At 39.6% G+C, this 18,644-nt stretch overlaps 1 protein-coding gene across 1 annotated transcript in view; it reads right to left on the reverse strand.

Moving 5' to 3' along the window:
- The window catches only part of ctnnbl1 (catenin, beta like 1), a 50,107-nt gene that overhangs the window by 12,724 nt on the left and 18,739 nt on the right, over window positions 1-18,644 (reverse strand). Inside the window, 7 exon segments of the mRNA XM_062057847.1 lie at window positions 1,108-1,205; window positions 6,699-6,880; window positions 10,707-10,855; window positions 11,669-11,727; window positions 14,775-14,828; window positions 14,831-14,846; window positions 18,382-18,473. Coding sequence (XP_061913831.1) covers window positions 1,108-1,205; window positions 6,699-6,880; window positions 10,707-10,855; window positions 11,669-11,727; window positions 14,775-14,828; window positions 14,831-14,846; window positions 18,382-18,473 — 650 coding nt within the window.

The raw sequence follows: 18,644 nt of genomic DNA on the forward strand, positions 1-18,644 counted from the left end.
ATATCTAATACTAGAACAAACTTTGTACTACACATTCCTGACATTACACACTAATACTCGTATAGACACACTTTGTACTAAACATGACTGACATTACACACTAATACTTGTCTAGAACACACTTTGTACTACACATGACTGACATTACACACTAATACTAGTCTAGAACACACTTTGTACTACACATGACTGACATTACACACTAATACTTGTCTAGAATACACTTTGTACTACACATGACTGACATTACACACTAATACTTGTCTAGAACACACTTTGTACTACACGTGACTGACATTACACACTAATACATAACTAGAACACACATTGTACTACACATCCCTGACATTACACACTAATATATGTCTAGAACACACTTTGTACTACACATGACTGACATTACACACTAATACATGTCTAGTTACACTTTGTACTACACACGACTGACATCACACACTAATACTTGTCTAGAACACACTTGGTACTACACATGACTGACATCACACACTAATACTTGTCTAGAACACACTTTGTACTACACATGACTGACATTACACACTGATACTTGACTAGAAGACACTTGGTACTACACATGACTGACATTACACACTAATACTTGTCTAAAACACACTTTGTACTACACGTGACTGACATTACACACTAATACTTGTCTAGACACACTTTGTACTACAAATGACTGACATTACACACTAATACTTGTCTAGACACACTTTGTACTACACATGACTGACATTACACACTAATATTTGTCTAGAACACACTTTGTACTACACGTGACTGACATTACACACTAATACTTGTCTAGAACACACTTTGTACTACACGTGACTGACATTACACACTAATACTTGTCTAGAACACACTTTGTACTACACAGGACTGACATTACACACTAATACTTGTATGGAACACACTTTGTACTATACATAACTGAAATTACACACTAATACTTGTCTAGAACGCACTTTGTACTACACATGACTGACATTACACACTAATACTTGTCTAGAGAGAGAGAGAGAGAGAGAGAGAGAGAGAGAGAGAGAGAGAGAGAGAGAGAGAGAGAGAGAGAGAGAGAGAACTGACCTTCTCACAGTCATTCTCTGTGAACTTGTTTAGGAGTCTGCTTCTCTGCTGGGACTTGAGATTTCTCAGCATGGAGGCAATAATTGAACTGACGTGCTCTACGGGTAAGAGCAGAGTGCAAATTAGTGCCATCAAAACAAGAGGAAATAACATAAATGATAAATGGGTTATACTTGTATAGCGCTTTTCTACCTTCAAGGTACTCAAAGCGCTTTGACAGTATTTCCACATTCACCCATTCACACACACATTCACACACTGATGGCGGGAGCTGCCATGCAAGGCGCTAACCAGCAGCCATCAGGAGCAAGGGTTAAGTGTCTTGCCCAAGGACACAACGGATGTGACTAGGATGGTAGAAGGTGGGGATTGAACCCCAGTAACCAGCAACCCTCCGATTTGCTGGCACGGCCACTTTACCAACTTCGCCACGCCGCCCCATCATCAGATAATTTTTCTCCCAAAGCACCATTACAGATAACAACCTCAATGTCATTGGTCTCACTGAGACTTGGTCAACACCAGATGATTTTTTTCCCGCTTAACAAGGCATCTCCTCCTAACTTTACAAGCTCACATGTAGCTCATCCCCTTAAAAGATGTGGAGGGGTCGCACTAATATCCAATGAAAAACCTTAACCTTACCCTAAACCTAAGTTATGGGTTATACTTGTATAGCGCTTTTCTACCTTCAAGGTACTCAAAGCGTTTTGACACTATTTCCACATTCACCCATTCACACACACATTCACACACTGATGGCGGGAGCTGCCATGCAAGGCCCTAACCACGACCCATCAGGAGCAAGGGTGAAGTGTCTTGCTCAAGGACACAACGGACGTGACTAGTATGGCTATAGCCGGTGATCGAAACAGGAAGCCTCAGATTGCTATGGCACGGGCGCTCTACCAACCGAGCCACGCCGTTCATATACATATATATCAATACATACTGTATGTACACAGATATATCAGTATATATATATATATATATATATTTAAAAGTACCAATGATTGTCACACACACTAGGTGTGGCGAAATTATTCTCTGCATTTGACCCATCACTCTTGATCACCCCCTGGGAGGTGAGGGGAGCAGTATATATATATATATATATATATATATATATATATATATATATATATATATATATATATATATATATATTATATATATATATATATATATATATATATTATATTACTCGATAAATCGATCGGGATATTCGCTAGAATACTCGATTATTAAAATATTCGATAGCTGCAGCTCTAATATCTATAAATATGTATCTACAGATATATATACGTATACTGTACATATACCTGTATATATAGATAGATATCTATATCTATGTATATATATATATACATAGATATAGATATCTATCTATATATAGATTTATATATATACATATATATATAGATAGATATCTATATCATAGATATCTATATCTGTATATCTATATTAATATATCTATATCTATATATATATATATATATATATATATATATATATATATATATATATATATATATATATATATAGCCCTACATCCTTCTTCTGACACCACACTATTTCCTCACAAAGACCCCGCCAGGCCAGAGTTTTTACAACCTGTTTCTAGATCTCTGAAATCTACACTTCGACCACCATGCAGTTCAGGGAAAACTTGAATATATTTTATAAAATACATTTGACAAATCATGCCAAGAAATCTACATTCTCATGACGTCAACAAATGTGAAGAAAAATGGACCATGTTGGCCCCATGCTGAGATCTCAAGTACTGTTGCAAGATTGTTTTATAAATATCTCCATCATGCCTCCATATCCTACATTTGGGTCTTATGCAGATCCCAAATACACAAAAAACAGGTTCCAATAGGTAAGAAAAGTTGCTTTTGCATATAAGGACTGTTTTTTAAAAAGGGAACTATGATTCTAATGGACATTTTCTATTGGGGTCTAGATATTCTTCAATAAAACATCATCTATGCAGCATTACATGTTATGTAGACCACAGGGAAGTAGAAAAAAACATCACATGACCCTCATCAAAAGCAAACAAAGTACCTTTGTGGTTGTATCTCAACACTACATTTCCCATGATGCTTTGAGCTCCAAGAGGCCACAGTCTCCACACTGGGTGGACTAAAAGTCCTGTCAGAAAGAATAATGTCTTTCTACAAGGGCAAGGCATGAAAAGAAGTCTCAGGTTCCATTCACCTGCCTCTTGTATTTAGTGGTGTGTCCAGATTGCAGACTGACTTGCAAAACACAAACTACACAACTGCACAATATACAGGTTCAACAAAACCAATCACATCAATAAGCATATGAAAATATTAATAATAATGTAATGGATTTGTATCGCACTTCACAGAGAACTGAGGACCCATCACTCACACATTGACGAGTCAATCTTTCAGTTAGATGTTCAAGTGAGGACTTTAAAGCCATGCAGCACAATCAACGTGATGAAATGTGTCTCCGCAGGGATTGATTCCCTGTGATGAATCCTCCTAAGAGACAGCACTCACACTGGAAATGCACCAAAGGGACAGTGATAGACAGTAAGTAGATTGAAACATGTGTGATCCCGCCAAGATAAAGTCTTCTCCCATTGGAAGGTGCTAATCTTGTCTGCGTTTCTCCTCAACGTTTAATAAATCCATACTGCTGGATAATCACACAAGTGATAGAAGCCACAAAACAATGAACATGTAGAGCGGTAAACACCCAGGAGATCCTATGTGGCCAAGTCTACACAAACCAGGGATCCCAGTAAACACCCAGGAGATCCTATGTTGCCAAGTCTGCACAAACCAGGTATCCCAGTAAACACCCAGGAGATCCTATGTTGCCAGGTCTACAAAGACCAGGGTTCCCAGCAAACACCCAGGAGATCATACGTTGCCACGTCTACAAAGACCAGGGATCCCAGCAAACACCCAGGAGATCATGTTGCCAAGTCTACAAAGACCAGGGTTTCCAGTTAACACCCAGGATATCTTATGTTGCCAAGTATACAAAGACCAGGGTTTCCAGTAAACACCCATGAGATCCTATATTGCCAGGTCTACAAAGACCAGGGATCCCAGCAAACACCCAGGAGATCCTTTATTGCCAAGTCTACACAGACCAGGGATGCTGGCAAACACCCAGGATAATCCTATATTGCCAGGTCTACACAGACCAGGGATCCCAGCAAACACCCAGGAGATCCTTTATTGCCAAGTCTACACAGACCAGGGATGCCGGCAAACACCCAGGAGATCCTATCTTGCCAAGTCTACACAGACCAGGGATCCCAGTAAACATTCAGGAGATCCTATGTTGCAGTCTACAAAGACCAAATATCTAAGTAAACACCCAGGAGATCCTATGTTGCAAAGTCTACAAAGACCAGATATCTAAGTAAACGCCCAGGAAATCCAATGTTGCCAAGTCTACACAGACCAGGGATGCCAGTAAACACCAAGGAGATTATGTTGCCAAGTCTACACAGACCAGGGATCCCAGTAAACACCCAGGAGATCCCAAGTTGCCAAGTCTACACAGACCAGGGATCCCAGCAAACACCCAGGAGATTCCATGTTGCCAAGTCTACAAAGACCAAGGATCTACAAACCCTGTTTCCATATGAGTTGGGAAATTGTGTTAGATGTAAATATAAACGGAATACAATGATTTGTAAATCCTTTTCAACCCATATTCAATTGAATATGCTACAAAGACAATATATTTGATGTTCAAACTCATAAACTTCATTTTATTTATCACCTTTTCTTTTAACAACACTCAATAAATGATTGGGAACTGAGGAAACTAATCGTTGAAGCTTTGAAAGTGGAAGTCTTTCACATTCTTGTTTTATGTGGAGCCTCAGTCGTTCAACAGTCCGGGGTCTCCGCTGTCGTATTTTACGCTTCATAACGCGCCACACATTTTCGATGGGAGACAGGTCTGGACTGCAGGCGGGCCAGGAAAGTATCCGCACTCTTTTACTATGAAGCCAAGTTGATGTAACACGTGGCTTGGCATTGTCTTGCTGAAATAAGCAGGGGAGTCTATGGTAACGTTGCTTGGATGGCAACATATGTTGCTCCAAAACCTGTATGTACCTTTCAGCATTAATGGCGCCTTCACAGATGTGTAAATTACCCATGCTTTGGGCACTAATACACCCCCATACCATCACAGATACTGGCTTTTTAACTTTGCGCCTATAACAATCCGGATGGTTCTTTTCCTATTTGGTACGGAGGACACGACGTCCACAGTTTCCAAAAACAATTTGAAATGTGGACTCGTCAGACCACAGAACACTTTTCCACTTTCTATCAGTCCATCTTAGATGAGCTCAGGCCCAGTGAAGCGGACGGCGTTTCTGGGTGTTGTTGATAAACGGTTTTCGCCTTGCATAGGAGAGTTTTATCTTGCACTTACAGATGTAGCGACCACCTGTAGTTACTGACACTGGGTTTCTGAAGTGTTCCTGAGCCCATGTGGTGATATCCTTTACACACTGATGTCGCTTGTTGATGCAGTATAGCCTGAGGGATCAAAGGTCACGGTCTTAGCTGCTTACGTACAGTGATTTCTCCAGATTCTCTGAACCCTTTGATGATATTACGGACCATAGATGGTGAAATCCCTAAATTCCTTGCAATAGCTGGTTGAGAAAGGTTTTTCTTAAACTGTTCAACAATTTGCTCACGCATTTGTTAACAAAGTGGTGACCCTCGCCCCATCCTTGTTTGTGAATGACTGAGCATTTCATGGAATCTACTTTTATACCCAATCATGGCACCCACCTGTTCCCAATTTGCCTGTTCACCTGTGGGATGTTCCAAAGAAGTGTTTGATGAGCATTCCTCAACTTTATCAGTATTTATTGCCACCTTTCCCAACTTCTTTGTCACGTGTTGCTGGCATCAAATTCTAAAGTTAATGATTTGCAAAAAAAAAAAGTTTATTAGTTTGAACATCAAATATGTTGTCTTTGTAGCATATTCAACCGAATATGGGTTGAAAATGATTTGCAAATCATTGTATTCCGTTTATATTTACATCTAACACAATTTCCCAACTAATATGGAAACAGGGTTTGTAATTAGCCACTGACCTTCATGCAGTCTACTGGTCTTCTTCTAATTAGCCACTGACTTTCATGCAGAGTCTACTGGTCTTATTCTAATTAGCCACTGACCTTCATGCAGTCTACTGGTCTTCTTTTAATTAGCCACTGACCTTCATGCAGAGTCTACTGGTCTTCTTTTAATTAGCCACTGACCTTCATGCAGAGTCTACTGGTCTCCTTCTAATTAGCCACTGACCTTCATGCAGAGTCTACTGGTCTTCTTCTTATTAGCCACTGACCTTCATGCAGTCTACTGGTCTTCTTTTAATTAGCCACTGACCTTCATGCAGAGTCTACTGGTCTTCTTCTAATTAGCCACTGACCTTCATGCAGAGTCTACTGGTCTTCTTCTAATTAGCCACTGACCTTCATGCAGTTTACTGGTTTTCTTCTAATTAGCCACTGACCTTCATGCAGTCTACTGGTCTTCTTCTAATTAGCCACTGACCTTCATGCTCTTTCTCTGAAGTCCCGGAGCTTCTCATCTTCTTGGGGGTTTTCATGAAAAGCGGAAAGATGGTTCGCAAACCGAGGATGTCCACAAACTTATGGCAGTTGTCTGCTCCCTCAGGTCCAATCATACCATGATCCAGGACCTTGAGAGCGCTGGTCCGAGACATCTTCTTTTCCCTGCGTTGTGAAATAAAAGATGTGAAAAGCAAGAAAGTAAATATGTTTCATTGAATTGATGAAAAGTATCAAACATAAGCTACAAGGGCGTTGTATACTTCCTGGTCTTCCAGCGGTGCCATACATGACAGAACTGATCTGGGAGCAGTGCCACATTTTCACTTGACTTTGGTGGTGGACACAGAAACATTAGTCCTTTTCCCACTCTAGGGACTTTTTAGACTTCCTATAACCTTTTTAGTCCCCGGGCCAGTTACGCACCGCCACCTTCGTCCAGCTACTGCCACTGGTAAAGTTACTAAACATGTCAGACCTTAGTCAATCTAAAAGTTACCATTCTCAACTTATTCATGACAAAGTCAGGAACAAAACAAGGATTTGTATTGGGGATGCCTTTGAAAGTTGGAGACCATTGAAGGCGGAGAATATTTTTTCATCTGATGCCAAACTTGCTCATTTCCTCCTTGATAGGTAAGTCAGGCATTTACCTTTTCTTATGACTTGTAATAAATGGAAATGTACATTTGGTATGTAAACTATATTGTCCAATACAGTCTATGATCTTGTCTAACAAAGCTAGTATGTTCCTGCAATCAATGCTTAGTGTGATGGTGTTAGCTCCTAGTGTAATGCTAAGCATGCTAGCCCAGCCAATGACACATGGACATACAGGCTAATGGGGGAAATATATGCTAGTTAGCCTGAATGTCCATGTGTCATCTAACTGACAGGGCAACATGTTTTTTCAACAAATAAAAGCTATGTGGATATGGGTAGTGTCAGTGCCTATTTCCTTCTCTATATGCTGATACACTGAGGAAATGGGTTCCAACATTAGAACATTAGAAACCTTCTCAAAGAGAGAGACGTTGCTTGGGCCAGGGCTCGAAAAACAAAGACAGAGGCTGACTGGCTTAGCTTTCGCCAGCTTAGAAATAAATGTACTTCGCTTGTTAAGAGGGCCAAGTCTGATTTTTACCTGCATGAATGCAAAAAACATATAAATGATCCCAAAAAGTTTTGGCAAACCATAAAAGCTTCTTTAAATCATGTGACAACAAATGACTTTCCAAGTCCTTTAATTACTCAATCTGGTACTTTATCTGATAAGACAACTATATCAAATTGTTTTAATGAGTATTTTGTTTCTGCCGGATCCTTGATTGAGTCGTTGAATCCTCAATTGTCAAATGTTGGTTTAACTAATGTTAATATACCAAATACACCACAGGCTGTAAATAGACGCAGCACCTGCACTTTTGAGTTCACACCTGTATCAATATCCGAGGTAAACAGTGCACTAAAGAGCCTGGACACAACTAAAGCAGCAGGACCTGACCAAATTGAACTCTTTTTCTTAAAATTGGCTGCTGATTTTGTTGCTGAGCCTCTCTTGCATATTTTTAACCTAAGTCTAACAAAAATCTGGAAATCGGCCTTTGTTCTTCCCCTGCTAAAAGGGAGTGAACCCACAAATATAAATAATTACAGACCAATTCCTAAATTATGCATTTTAGCAAAATTGTTTGAGAAGATCATCAGTAACCAGCTAGAGGATTTTTTAGAATCAAACAATATTTGATCTCCATTTCAATCTGGTTTTAGAAAACAGCATAGCACTATTACAGCTGCTCTTAAGGTCCTCAATGATTTAATCGAGGCTGTAGACGGCAAGAAATATTGTGTCGCCCTATTTATTGATTTGTCAAAAGCATTTGACACAGTAGACCACAGTCTGTTAATTCAAGCCCTTCATCACGTTGGATTATCTAAAAATGCAGCTGCTTGGTTCACAGACTATCTCTCCAGCATAACACAACGTGTACAGGTGGCTGGGACCACCTCTTCATTACTGGACATTACCAAAGGTGTTCCACAAGGCTCAGTGCTGGGGCCCAATTTATTTTCTATCTACATAAATAATCTTTGTAATAATTTGTCAAATGCAATGTACCATTTTTATGCAGACGACACCATTATTTATTGCTGTTCAACCTCCATCACTCAGGCTTTTGAGTTTTTACAAGCTGCTTTTGATGTCATCCAGGCTCGCTTATTTGATCTTAAATTGGTTTTAAATACAGATAAAAGCAAGGTAATGGTTTTCTCTCATTCAAGGGTGCTACTGGAAAATATTCCAAATATTGTATCATCAAATGGAAACACTATAGAGCAGGTCTTAAATTACAAGTACTTGGGTTTTACTCTTGATCAGGAGCTTTCATTTAAAGCCCATATTAACAACTTGGTCTCTAAGCTTAGGGTAAAGCTTGGTTTCTTTTTTAGAAATAAAAACTGCTTCTCTCTTAAAGTCAGAAAGAAATTGGTGACAGCAACTATCTTGCCTGTAATTGATTATGGAGACGTGCGGACTGAATTTGGCAAAAGAGCTTTTGGCATTGCTGCCCCTATGGCATGGAATGCATTGCAGACGAAACTGAAACTTACAGAACTACTTCCATTTGGAGACTTCCGTTCTGTCCTGAGGGACAAACAGCGAGAGACGTTTGCACAGTGCCTGTGTTTTTAAAGATGTAAATCTCTGTTGTTTTACGGTTCTCTTATGTATTTTAAAATGTATGTCTTAATGTATTATTTTTGAAACTGCTCTGTGACATGTGCTGTTGACTTCTTGGCCAGGTCACTCTTGTGAAAGAGATCTTGATCTCAATGGGTTTTCTTATCTGGTTAAATAAAGGTTCTATATTAGCACAGCTGTCATGACAATGTGAAACATGGAGACAGCCACATCACATTATGAAAGAATTCCTCATTGGTGTTTGCATATTGTGGACTACATGTATCAAGTTATATGGCAATGTGAAAGGTTTGAAAGAGTAGCCTATAGACATACCTTGGTAAAATGTCTCTTTAGTTTTGGGCATACATTAGGCTGCTAAGCACGCTCTACTTATTTTCACCAGTATAACCATTGCTAGAGTTGGTTGTAGTTTGTTTTAGTCTTTGTTTTGTGATAGTACTGACAATAACCATATGATTGTTGTGATATTGTACGCAGGCATGACCTACTTCTTCCTGAAAATAGCCTCATTTCTGTGTCAAATGTGTTGGTTAGAGATGTGTTATTGACATGATCTATTCAGCTATTATGGTCCCAGCACCTCAATCCCGAGTAAGAGGCAGTGGAAGTTTGAAGTTCCATGGAATAGCCCAGTCCATCCAGCTGGATTGAGCTGCGTATCTGGCAACCTCAGTCAGGGAGAGGGGGAGGGGCCTACAGAATTTTGACTGTGATTGCAGTACCACATTATTACATATGGCACCTTTAAATCAGCCTAAAACAGCAAATATACAAATAAACCGACACACATGATTCATTGTGACAAATCCATTGAAATGTATTAATAAGAAAATAAAAAATATAGATCAATCAAAATGTATTCTATAGCCTTAAATCACAAGTGCCTTAAAGGGTTCGAAGAGTCTGAAGCCACGTCCCACGTTTATATAACTATTATTTTATTAATATAAATCCACGTAATCCTTGACGTTAATATCTCAATTCAGACTTTACTGGTGGTAATCTTTTAATATTTGGATTTGTGTGCAACTTTTGCCCATTCAAAGCATGCAGGAAATTGATCAGCATTTACAGATAAGTGTGTATGTCAAATTGGACAATGTGTGTTTACCTTGGGTTTTTTTGGCGTGAGTTTCAATCAAATCTATAAAGGAACAAGTGTTGCAAATTGGCCTTGTCTAGAACTTCTATGTACAATAAATATGATCCAGTACATTGTGATATTGTTAGCGTAAGGCTGAGTAGATGAGCACAATATAGGAAGCATGGTGGTGTGCATCTCACCTAAGCATGAGATTCATTAGCTGAAGGCCCTCCCCCTTGAGGAAACGGTCCCGGTTGGCTGCTAGCATCAGACAGGAGCACAGCCCATCAAAAAGGTTCTCCATCATCTCCTGTTCCTCAGCTGTGGACGGGTTGTGACGTTTGAACACCTGCAGGGAAGGAAATAGCCATCATGGAATTATCTCCACTCAAAGTATTTTGTGTATATGCACATTCCCAATGAGTGATAATATCACATATCCTGACAATTGATTAAAAATAAGGTGGCACATTTGCATAGATTAGAACAAAACTTGTTGACAAGCAAGTTTTACATTATTAAAATACCAATAGAGTGAAAATACAAGTTGCCTCAATATTGAATATATTACCATATATATCTGATTTATGACAGCAAAAGACTTACGTTTGCAGATAAATAGATATGATCAAAATAGTATCAATCTCACAGAGACGGACTACAAAGGCGGACGCGCGCAATTTTTCAAGTTTTATGCAGATCCCAAATACAGATCAGCAGGTACCAGAAGGTAAGAAAAGTTGCTTTTGCATAATATTGTGAAACAAAACGACAGATAACATCTCTTACCTTATACACACAGCATAATAATACTCCTTTGTAAGGCACATCTAACATTGCAGTCTACACGTATCTCTTGTGTGACTGCCATCTACTGGCCACACTTATCATTACACCATGTACCAAATAAAATTGCTTCGAGGTGGGTAAGCTCAACCAAACGTATTCCTTACATTAGGCGCACCGGGTTATAAAGGCGCACTGTCGAGTTTTGAGGGGGAAAAAAATGATTTTAAGTGCGCCTTATAGTCCGGAAAATCCGGTACTTTGCGGGTTGTAAATCCAAATGGATATGGTTTAATGGACACAATGAAAGCCAAATAAGCATATAAAGTCAACTTTTTTTTTACACTCTACTGCTACTTTCAGGGGCCAATCTTACGGATAGCTGCTGCAGTAACACATCGATGCCATCCAGCTCCCCCAAGAGCTCTCTGGTATCTGCGGAAGAACAAATTTTTTTGCAACATGCACACAATTACAACATCACAGTTTACGCTTTCTCTTTTCAACATGTTTGAAAAGGAGTAGGAAGTAGCAGAGCTCATACAATTCTACCCCTTTTTTCATTACATTGCAATTGCTAAGACTTTAGTTGGCTTCCTGTTTTTAATGTGTTGACAATTGACATCATAAATGATGCAATTCTAAAAAAGTTCAATAAATGAATAGTGAGGTAAGTTGTATTTCATGTCGTGAGATAAATAAGATTAACCATAACATCTAAAATTTTTATCAGAATTATTTTTCTTTGTTAACACTTTGAACAGTTTCTTAAAGTGGGTCATATTGGTACATTGCTTATTCATCCTTTCCATCATTTAATTCCACATATTTCATATACTACATGTTTTAAGTGTTGTACGTGTGTGCAAATGTTCTAAATTACATTTTCCTTTAAGGTTATATTCATCCTCCTTTGTTGAGAAGAATTGTTGTACATTCTTGGCTAGCAGGTTATAGTTTACATTATTTTAGATGTTTGCAAATGCACAAAATCATTACATTTTAATATTTTTGATTCAACAAATAAAGTGTATGTTCTCTATATCCAACATAATGTATTATTATTACTGATTTTTTTTGTAACACAGTTAGTGAATAGGTGTAATTATTTCACATATTTCTGCACAATAACTTAGATATGCTAACACTAGTGAGCAGTAGAGAATATGAAGTGATTTTTGGTCCACTGCATATTTTGCTTTATTCATTATTTAAATATTTCTTGCCACTTTATGTTGAAAAATGAGTGAGAACGCAGAAGAAAACTCTTGACAGTTTCTAAAGGATGGCCCTTAGTTGCCATTGGCGAGGCTCTTCTTCTGCCAACTTAAATGAACAAGCAGTGAAAAAAGGAGAAAATATGGCATGACTGAAAAGCCTTGTAGCATCGATGAGAAGTTAGCGCTGGTAATAACGGGTGAGACAAGAAGGAGAGCCACTTATGTACAAAAGCCAAAAGCAGTGAAGTTGTCACGTTGTGTAAATGGTAAATAAAAAGAGAATACAATGATTTGCAAATCCTTTTCAACTTATATTCAATTGAATAGACTGGAAAGACAAGATACATTTAGAATTTAATGGCAGCAACACATTGCAAAAAAGTTGTCAGAGGGGCATTTTTACCACTGTGTTACATGGCCTTTCCTTTTAACAACACTCAGTAAAGGTTTGGGAACTGAGGAGACACATTTTTGAAGTGGAATTATTTCCCATTCTTGCTTGATGTACAGCTTAAGTTGTTCAACAGTCTCCCTTCTGCTATTTTAGCCTTCATATTGCAGCACACATTTTCAAATTCAGAAACTTATTTTTTTTTTTGCAAATAATAATTAACTTAGAATTTCATGGCTGCAACACGTGCCAAAGTAGTTGGGAAAGGGCATGTTCACCACTGTGTTACATGGCCTTTCCTTTTAACAACACTCAGTAAATGTTTGGGAACTGAGGAGACACATTTTTTAAGCTTCTCAGGTGGAATTCTTTCCCATTCTTGCTTGATGTACAGCTTAAGTTGTTCAACAGTCCGGGGGTCTCCGTTGTGGTATTTTAGGCTTCATAATGCGCCACACATTTTCAATGGGAGACAGGTCTGGACTACAGGCAGGCCAGTCTAGTACCCGCACTCTTTTGCTGTTGTAACACGTGGCTTGGCATTGTCTTGCTGAAATAAGCAGGGGCGTCCATGACAACGTTGCTTGGATGGCAACATATGTTGCTCCAAAAGCTGTATGTACATTTCAGCCTTCACAGATGTGTAAGTTACCCATGCCTTGGGCACTAATACACACCCATACCATCACAGATGCTGCATTTTACACTTTGTGCCTAGAACAGTCCGGATGGTTCTTTTCCTCTTTGGGTTTCACAATTTCCAAAAACAATTTGAAATGTGGACTCGTCAGACCACAGAACACTTTTATACTTTGCATCAGACCATCTTAGATGAGCTCGGGCCCAGCGAAGCGCTTCTGGATGTTGTTGAAAAATGGCTTTGGCTTTGCATAGTATAATTTTAACTTGCACTTACAGATGTAGCAACCAATTTTTTTTAAAAATTAAATCAACATAAAAAACACGATATATACACTATATATCAATATAAATCAATACAGTCTGCAGGGATGCAGTCCGTAAGCACACATGATTGTATTTCTTTATGACAAAAAAAAAAAATAATAATAATAATTGTTTTTTTACTAACCCCCCCCCCCGGTCCGTGGGACAAATTTTCAAGCATTGACCGGTCCGCAAGTACAAAAAGGTTGGGGACCACTGCTTTAGATGATATTACTACGCGGCTTGGCGTAGTGGGTAGAGCGGCCTTGCCAGAAACCTGAGGGTTGCAGGTTCGCTCCCCGCCTCTTACCATCCAAAAAAAATCGCTGCCGTTGTGTCCTTGGGCAGGACACTTCACCCTTGCCCCCGGTGCCGCTCACACCGGAGAATGAATGATGAATGAATGAGTTGTAAAAATGAATGATGGGTTCTCACTTCTCTGTGAAGCGCTTTGAGTGTCTAGAAAAAGCGCTATATAAATCTAATCCATTATTATTATTATTATTACGGAGCGTAGATGGTGAAATCCCTAAATTCCTTGCAATAGCTGGTTGAGAAATGTTGTTCTTAAACAATTTGCTCAGGCATTTGTTGACAAAGAGGTGACCCTCGCCCCATCTTTGTTTGTGAATGACTGAGCATTTCATGGAAGTTTCTTTTATACCCAATCATGGCACCCACCTGTTACCAAATTGGCCTGTTCACCTGTGGGATGTTCCAAATAGGTCTTTGATGAGCATTCCTCAACTTTCTCACTCTTTTTTTGCCACAAATCATTATATTCTGTTTTTATTATCATTTACACAACGTGCCAACTTCACTGCTTTTGGGGTTTGTAAGAGTAGAGGGAGAACATGAGGACATTTATGGTAGCACGTCAGGAGAGGTGATGACATGTGGACATGTGTTGGAACAGCATTACTTACTGTCATTGTTTTGCAGCAAGATGGCCAGAATTTCACTGCAGTACAGCTTGTTGCATCAAATGGCAGCTTGGCCTAGCAGGAAAACATTTGGATACAAATGGAAAAAGTTTAATTGATTAATTGAATTTACTTCATGTTCATATACAGTGTATATATATATAATATATATATATATATATATATATACACTACCGTTCAAAAGTTTGGGGTCACATTGAAATGTCCTTATTTTCAATGAAGATAATTTTAAACTAGTCTTAACTTTAAAGAAATACACTCTATACATTGCTAATGTGGTAAATGACTATACTAGCAGCAAATGTCTGGTTTTTGGTGCAATATCTACATAGGTGTATAGAGGCCCATTTCCAGCAACTATCACTCAGTGTTCTAATGGTACAATGTGTTTGCTCATTGGCTCAGAAGGCTAATTGATGATTAGAAAACCCTTGTGCAATCATGTTCACACATCTGAAAACAGTTTAGCTCGTTACAGGAGCTACAAAACTGACCTTCCTTTGAGCAGATTGAGTTTCTGGAGCATCACATTTGTGGGGTCAATTAAACGCTCAAAATGGCCAGAAAAAGAGAACTTTCCTCTGAAACTCTACAGTCTATTTTTGTTCTTAGAAATGAAGGCTATTCCACAAAATTGTTTGGGTGACCCCAAACTTTTGAACGGTAGTGTATATATATATACACTATCTCTCCTCTCCTCTTCTCTCGTCGTTTCTAATACTCACTCTCTCTCTTCTCTCTCTCTCTCTCTCTCTCTCTCTCTCTCTCTCTCTCTCTCTCTCTCTCTCTCTCTCTCTCTCTCTCTCTCTCTCTCTCTCTCTCTCTCTCTCTCTCTCTCTCTCTCTCTCTCTCTCTCTCTCTCTCTCTCTCTCTCTCTCTCTCTCTCTCTCTCTCTCTCTCTCTCTCTCTCTCTCTCTCTCTCTCTCTCTCTCTCTCTCTCTCTCCACAGAGAGCCCCCCCCGCCCCGTTGGCTCCAGACAAAGACGATTTTTGTTATTTGGGTCCAAAATACCCCTGCGTTAGTGGAAAAGCGCAAATGAGTGAAAGCGAGAGAAACGTTGCCATGGAGACAAGGGTTGTCTTACGTGCCTGGCTGCAGTCACACGGCGACACCTGTCCGTCAGTAATAAAGTCCCTGACAACCTGGACCAATTCAAACCGTTATTTTTTTTTATTGTTTCATTTGCATTGCCTCACACGATGAACACTACATATATCTTTATATAACACTCCGGGAGCCGTACTTTCCGCCGACCGCGGTGTTGCTGTCGGGAGGAAAAGCGGAACGACACACATTGCGGAAATAACATTATTCTCCGTGCCTCTGGTAAATACAAATATATTCCACAACCCCAAACATGTCTTTTTCAAAGCGTGCAGTGAAGAGAAAGGTTAGTGATGAGCAAAGACAATTCCAGGAAAAGTGGGAGATGCAATATTTCTTTGTTGAGCACAGGGGCACCCCAACGTGTCTTATTTGCACAGAGAAAGTTGCGGTGCACAAGAAATAAAATTTAAAACATCATTATACAACTAGACATGCTGAGGAGTATGCAAAATACCAGGGAGATGAGAGAGTGACCCGGGTTGCACATTATGTGTATGTGTATACATTGTTGCTGACTGGAGAAATCAAATTATTATTGTTAGAATATAATAGAAAGTACTTTATTGATCCCTGGGGGAAATTCAGCACCACAGTTCGCTCACAATAGACAAGAATAACAATAAATAATATAATATATATAATATATTATATATATAATATATAAATAATATAAATATATTCTACATATACTACATATACTCTACATTTAAGTGCAGTCAAGGAACATATGCATTATACAGTCTGATGGCTATCGGTATGAAGGACCTCCTGTGTCGTTCCGTGTTGCATTTTGGGAGTCTGAGCCTCTCATTTTGTTCATTTATATTTTGATTTTATTTTGTGTTAAAAATAAAAATACACATTTAAAAATAATTTTTTTAAGAAATCTTTTCTTGCGGCCCAGCCTCACCCAGACTCTGCATCCAGTGGCCCCCAGGCAAATTGAGTTTGAGACCCCTGATGTAGATAATGGCTTTCACTATGTAAAGCGCTTTGAGTCACTAGAGAAAAGCGCTATATAAATATAATGTATTTCCCATTACTTCACATAAGTATTGAGAGTCTTTGCTGTGCCACTCATATTGAACTCACATGCTGTCCATTTCTTCTGATTCTGCTTGAGATGGTTCTGCTCCTTCATGTGATTCAACTGATTGGACTTGATCAGGACGGGCACCCAGCTGTCTATAGAAGACCTTACAGCTCACATGTCAATCATGAGGTCCAAGGAACTGCCCAAGGAGCTCATACAGACAGAATTGTGGCAAGGCAAAGATCTGGCCAAGGTTACCACAGAAGGTTCCTCAGAGCACAGTGGGCTCCATGATCCTTCAATGGAAGAAGTTGTGGACCACCACAACTCTTCCTAGACCTGGCTGTCCAGCAATGGTGGGAGAAGAGCCTTGGTGAGAGAGGTCAAGAAGAACCAAAGATCACTGTGGCTGAGCTCCAGAGATGCAGATGGGAGAAAGCTCCGCAAAGTCAACTATCACTGCAGCCCTCCACCAGTCTGGACTTTATGGCAGAGTGGCCCGACGGAAGTCTCTCCTCAGTGCAAGACACATGAAAGCCTGCATAGAGTTTGCCAAAAAAACACATGAAGGACTCCCAATAAGATTGTCTAGTCTGATGAGGCCATGGTTGAACTTTTTGCCGTTTGTTCTAAGCGGCATGTGTTGAGAAAACCACCTGCCCAATACAACCCCAACAGTGAAACATGGTGGTGGCAGCATCATGTTACGGGGATGTTTGTCAGCTGCAGGCACAGGACGACTGTTTGCAACTGCAGGAAAGATGAATGTGGCGAAGTATAGAGATATCCTGGAAGAAAACCTCTTCCAGAGTGCCCAAGATCTCAGACTGGACCCAAGGTTCACCTTCCAAATAAAAAAATAAAACAGAGGGGTGGCTTCGAAACAACTCTGTGACCATTCTTGACTGGCCCGGCCAGAACCCTGACCTAAACCGAATGGAGCATCTCTGGAGAGAGCTGAAAATGGCCGTCCACCAACGTTCACCATCCAACCTGACAGAACTGGAGAGGATCTGCCAGGAAGAATGGCAGAGAATCCCTAAATCCAGGTAGCATCATTCCAAGAGACTTGTGGCTGTACTAGATCAAAACGTGCATTGATTGATTGATTGATTGAAACTTTTATTACTAGATTGCACAGTACAGTATATCCCGTACAATTGACCACTAAATGGTAACACCCGAACAAGTCCACGTTTATCAATAAATGCAAAAACTCAATACTGAGCAAAGTACTCAATACTTATGACTACTTGTGTAATACATTTGCAAACATTTCTGTCTGGATGGGTGCTGACTGAAGATTCAGGGGAAATAAAATCAACCTTTTGATTTTGGCAAACGGCTGCAATGAGTAAAGGGGTGTACCGGTAAATACTTTGTGTACCCACAGTATATGTACCCTGTGACTGACTGTCGCCCCACTTTGGTAGTGAGAATGTACTTACCTTGATTCTCTTGAGCAGCCACTGCATGAGTCCCTGCTGGGCTGCTTCCGTGCACAGGCCTGGTCTGAACTCTGCCATATTTTCTATAATGGCTGAAGGAAAAACACTGATATTAGAAATTCACCCCGTGGCTCACTGAAGAAAAAGGTGCAATTCAAACACACCTGCTTGAGCAGGGACACACTTTGAGTCATAAAAATGCATTAGAGCTTCTGCAGGTATCAACTCACCTAATTTGATGCAAATTAAAAGGAGCGATTATC

The sequence above is a fragment of the Entelurus aequoreus genome, linkage group LG01 (genome assembly GCF_033978785.1).
Source record: "Entelurus aequoreus isolate RoL-2023_Sb linkage group LG01, RoL_Eaeq_v1.1, whole genome shotgun sequence".
Classification (NCBI taxonomy): Eukaryota; Metazoa; Chordata; class Actinopteri; order Syngnathiformes; family Syngnathidae; genus Entelurus; species Entelurus aequoreus.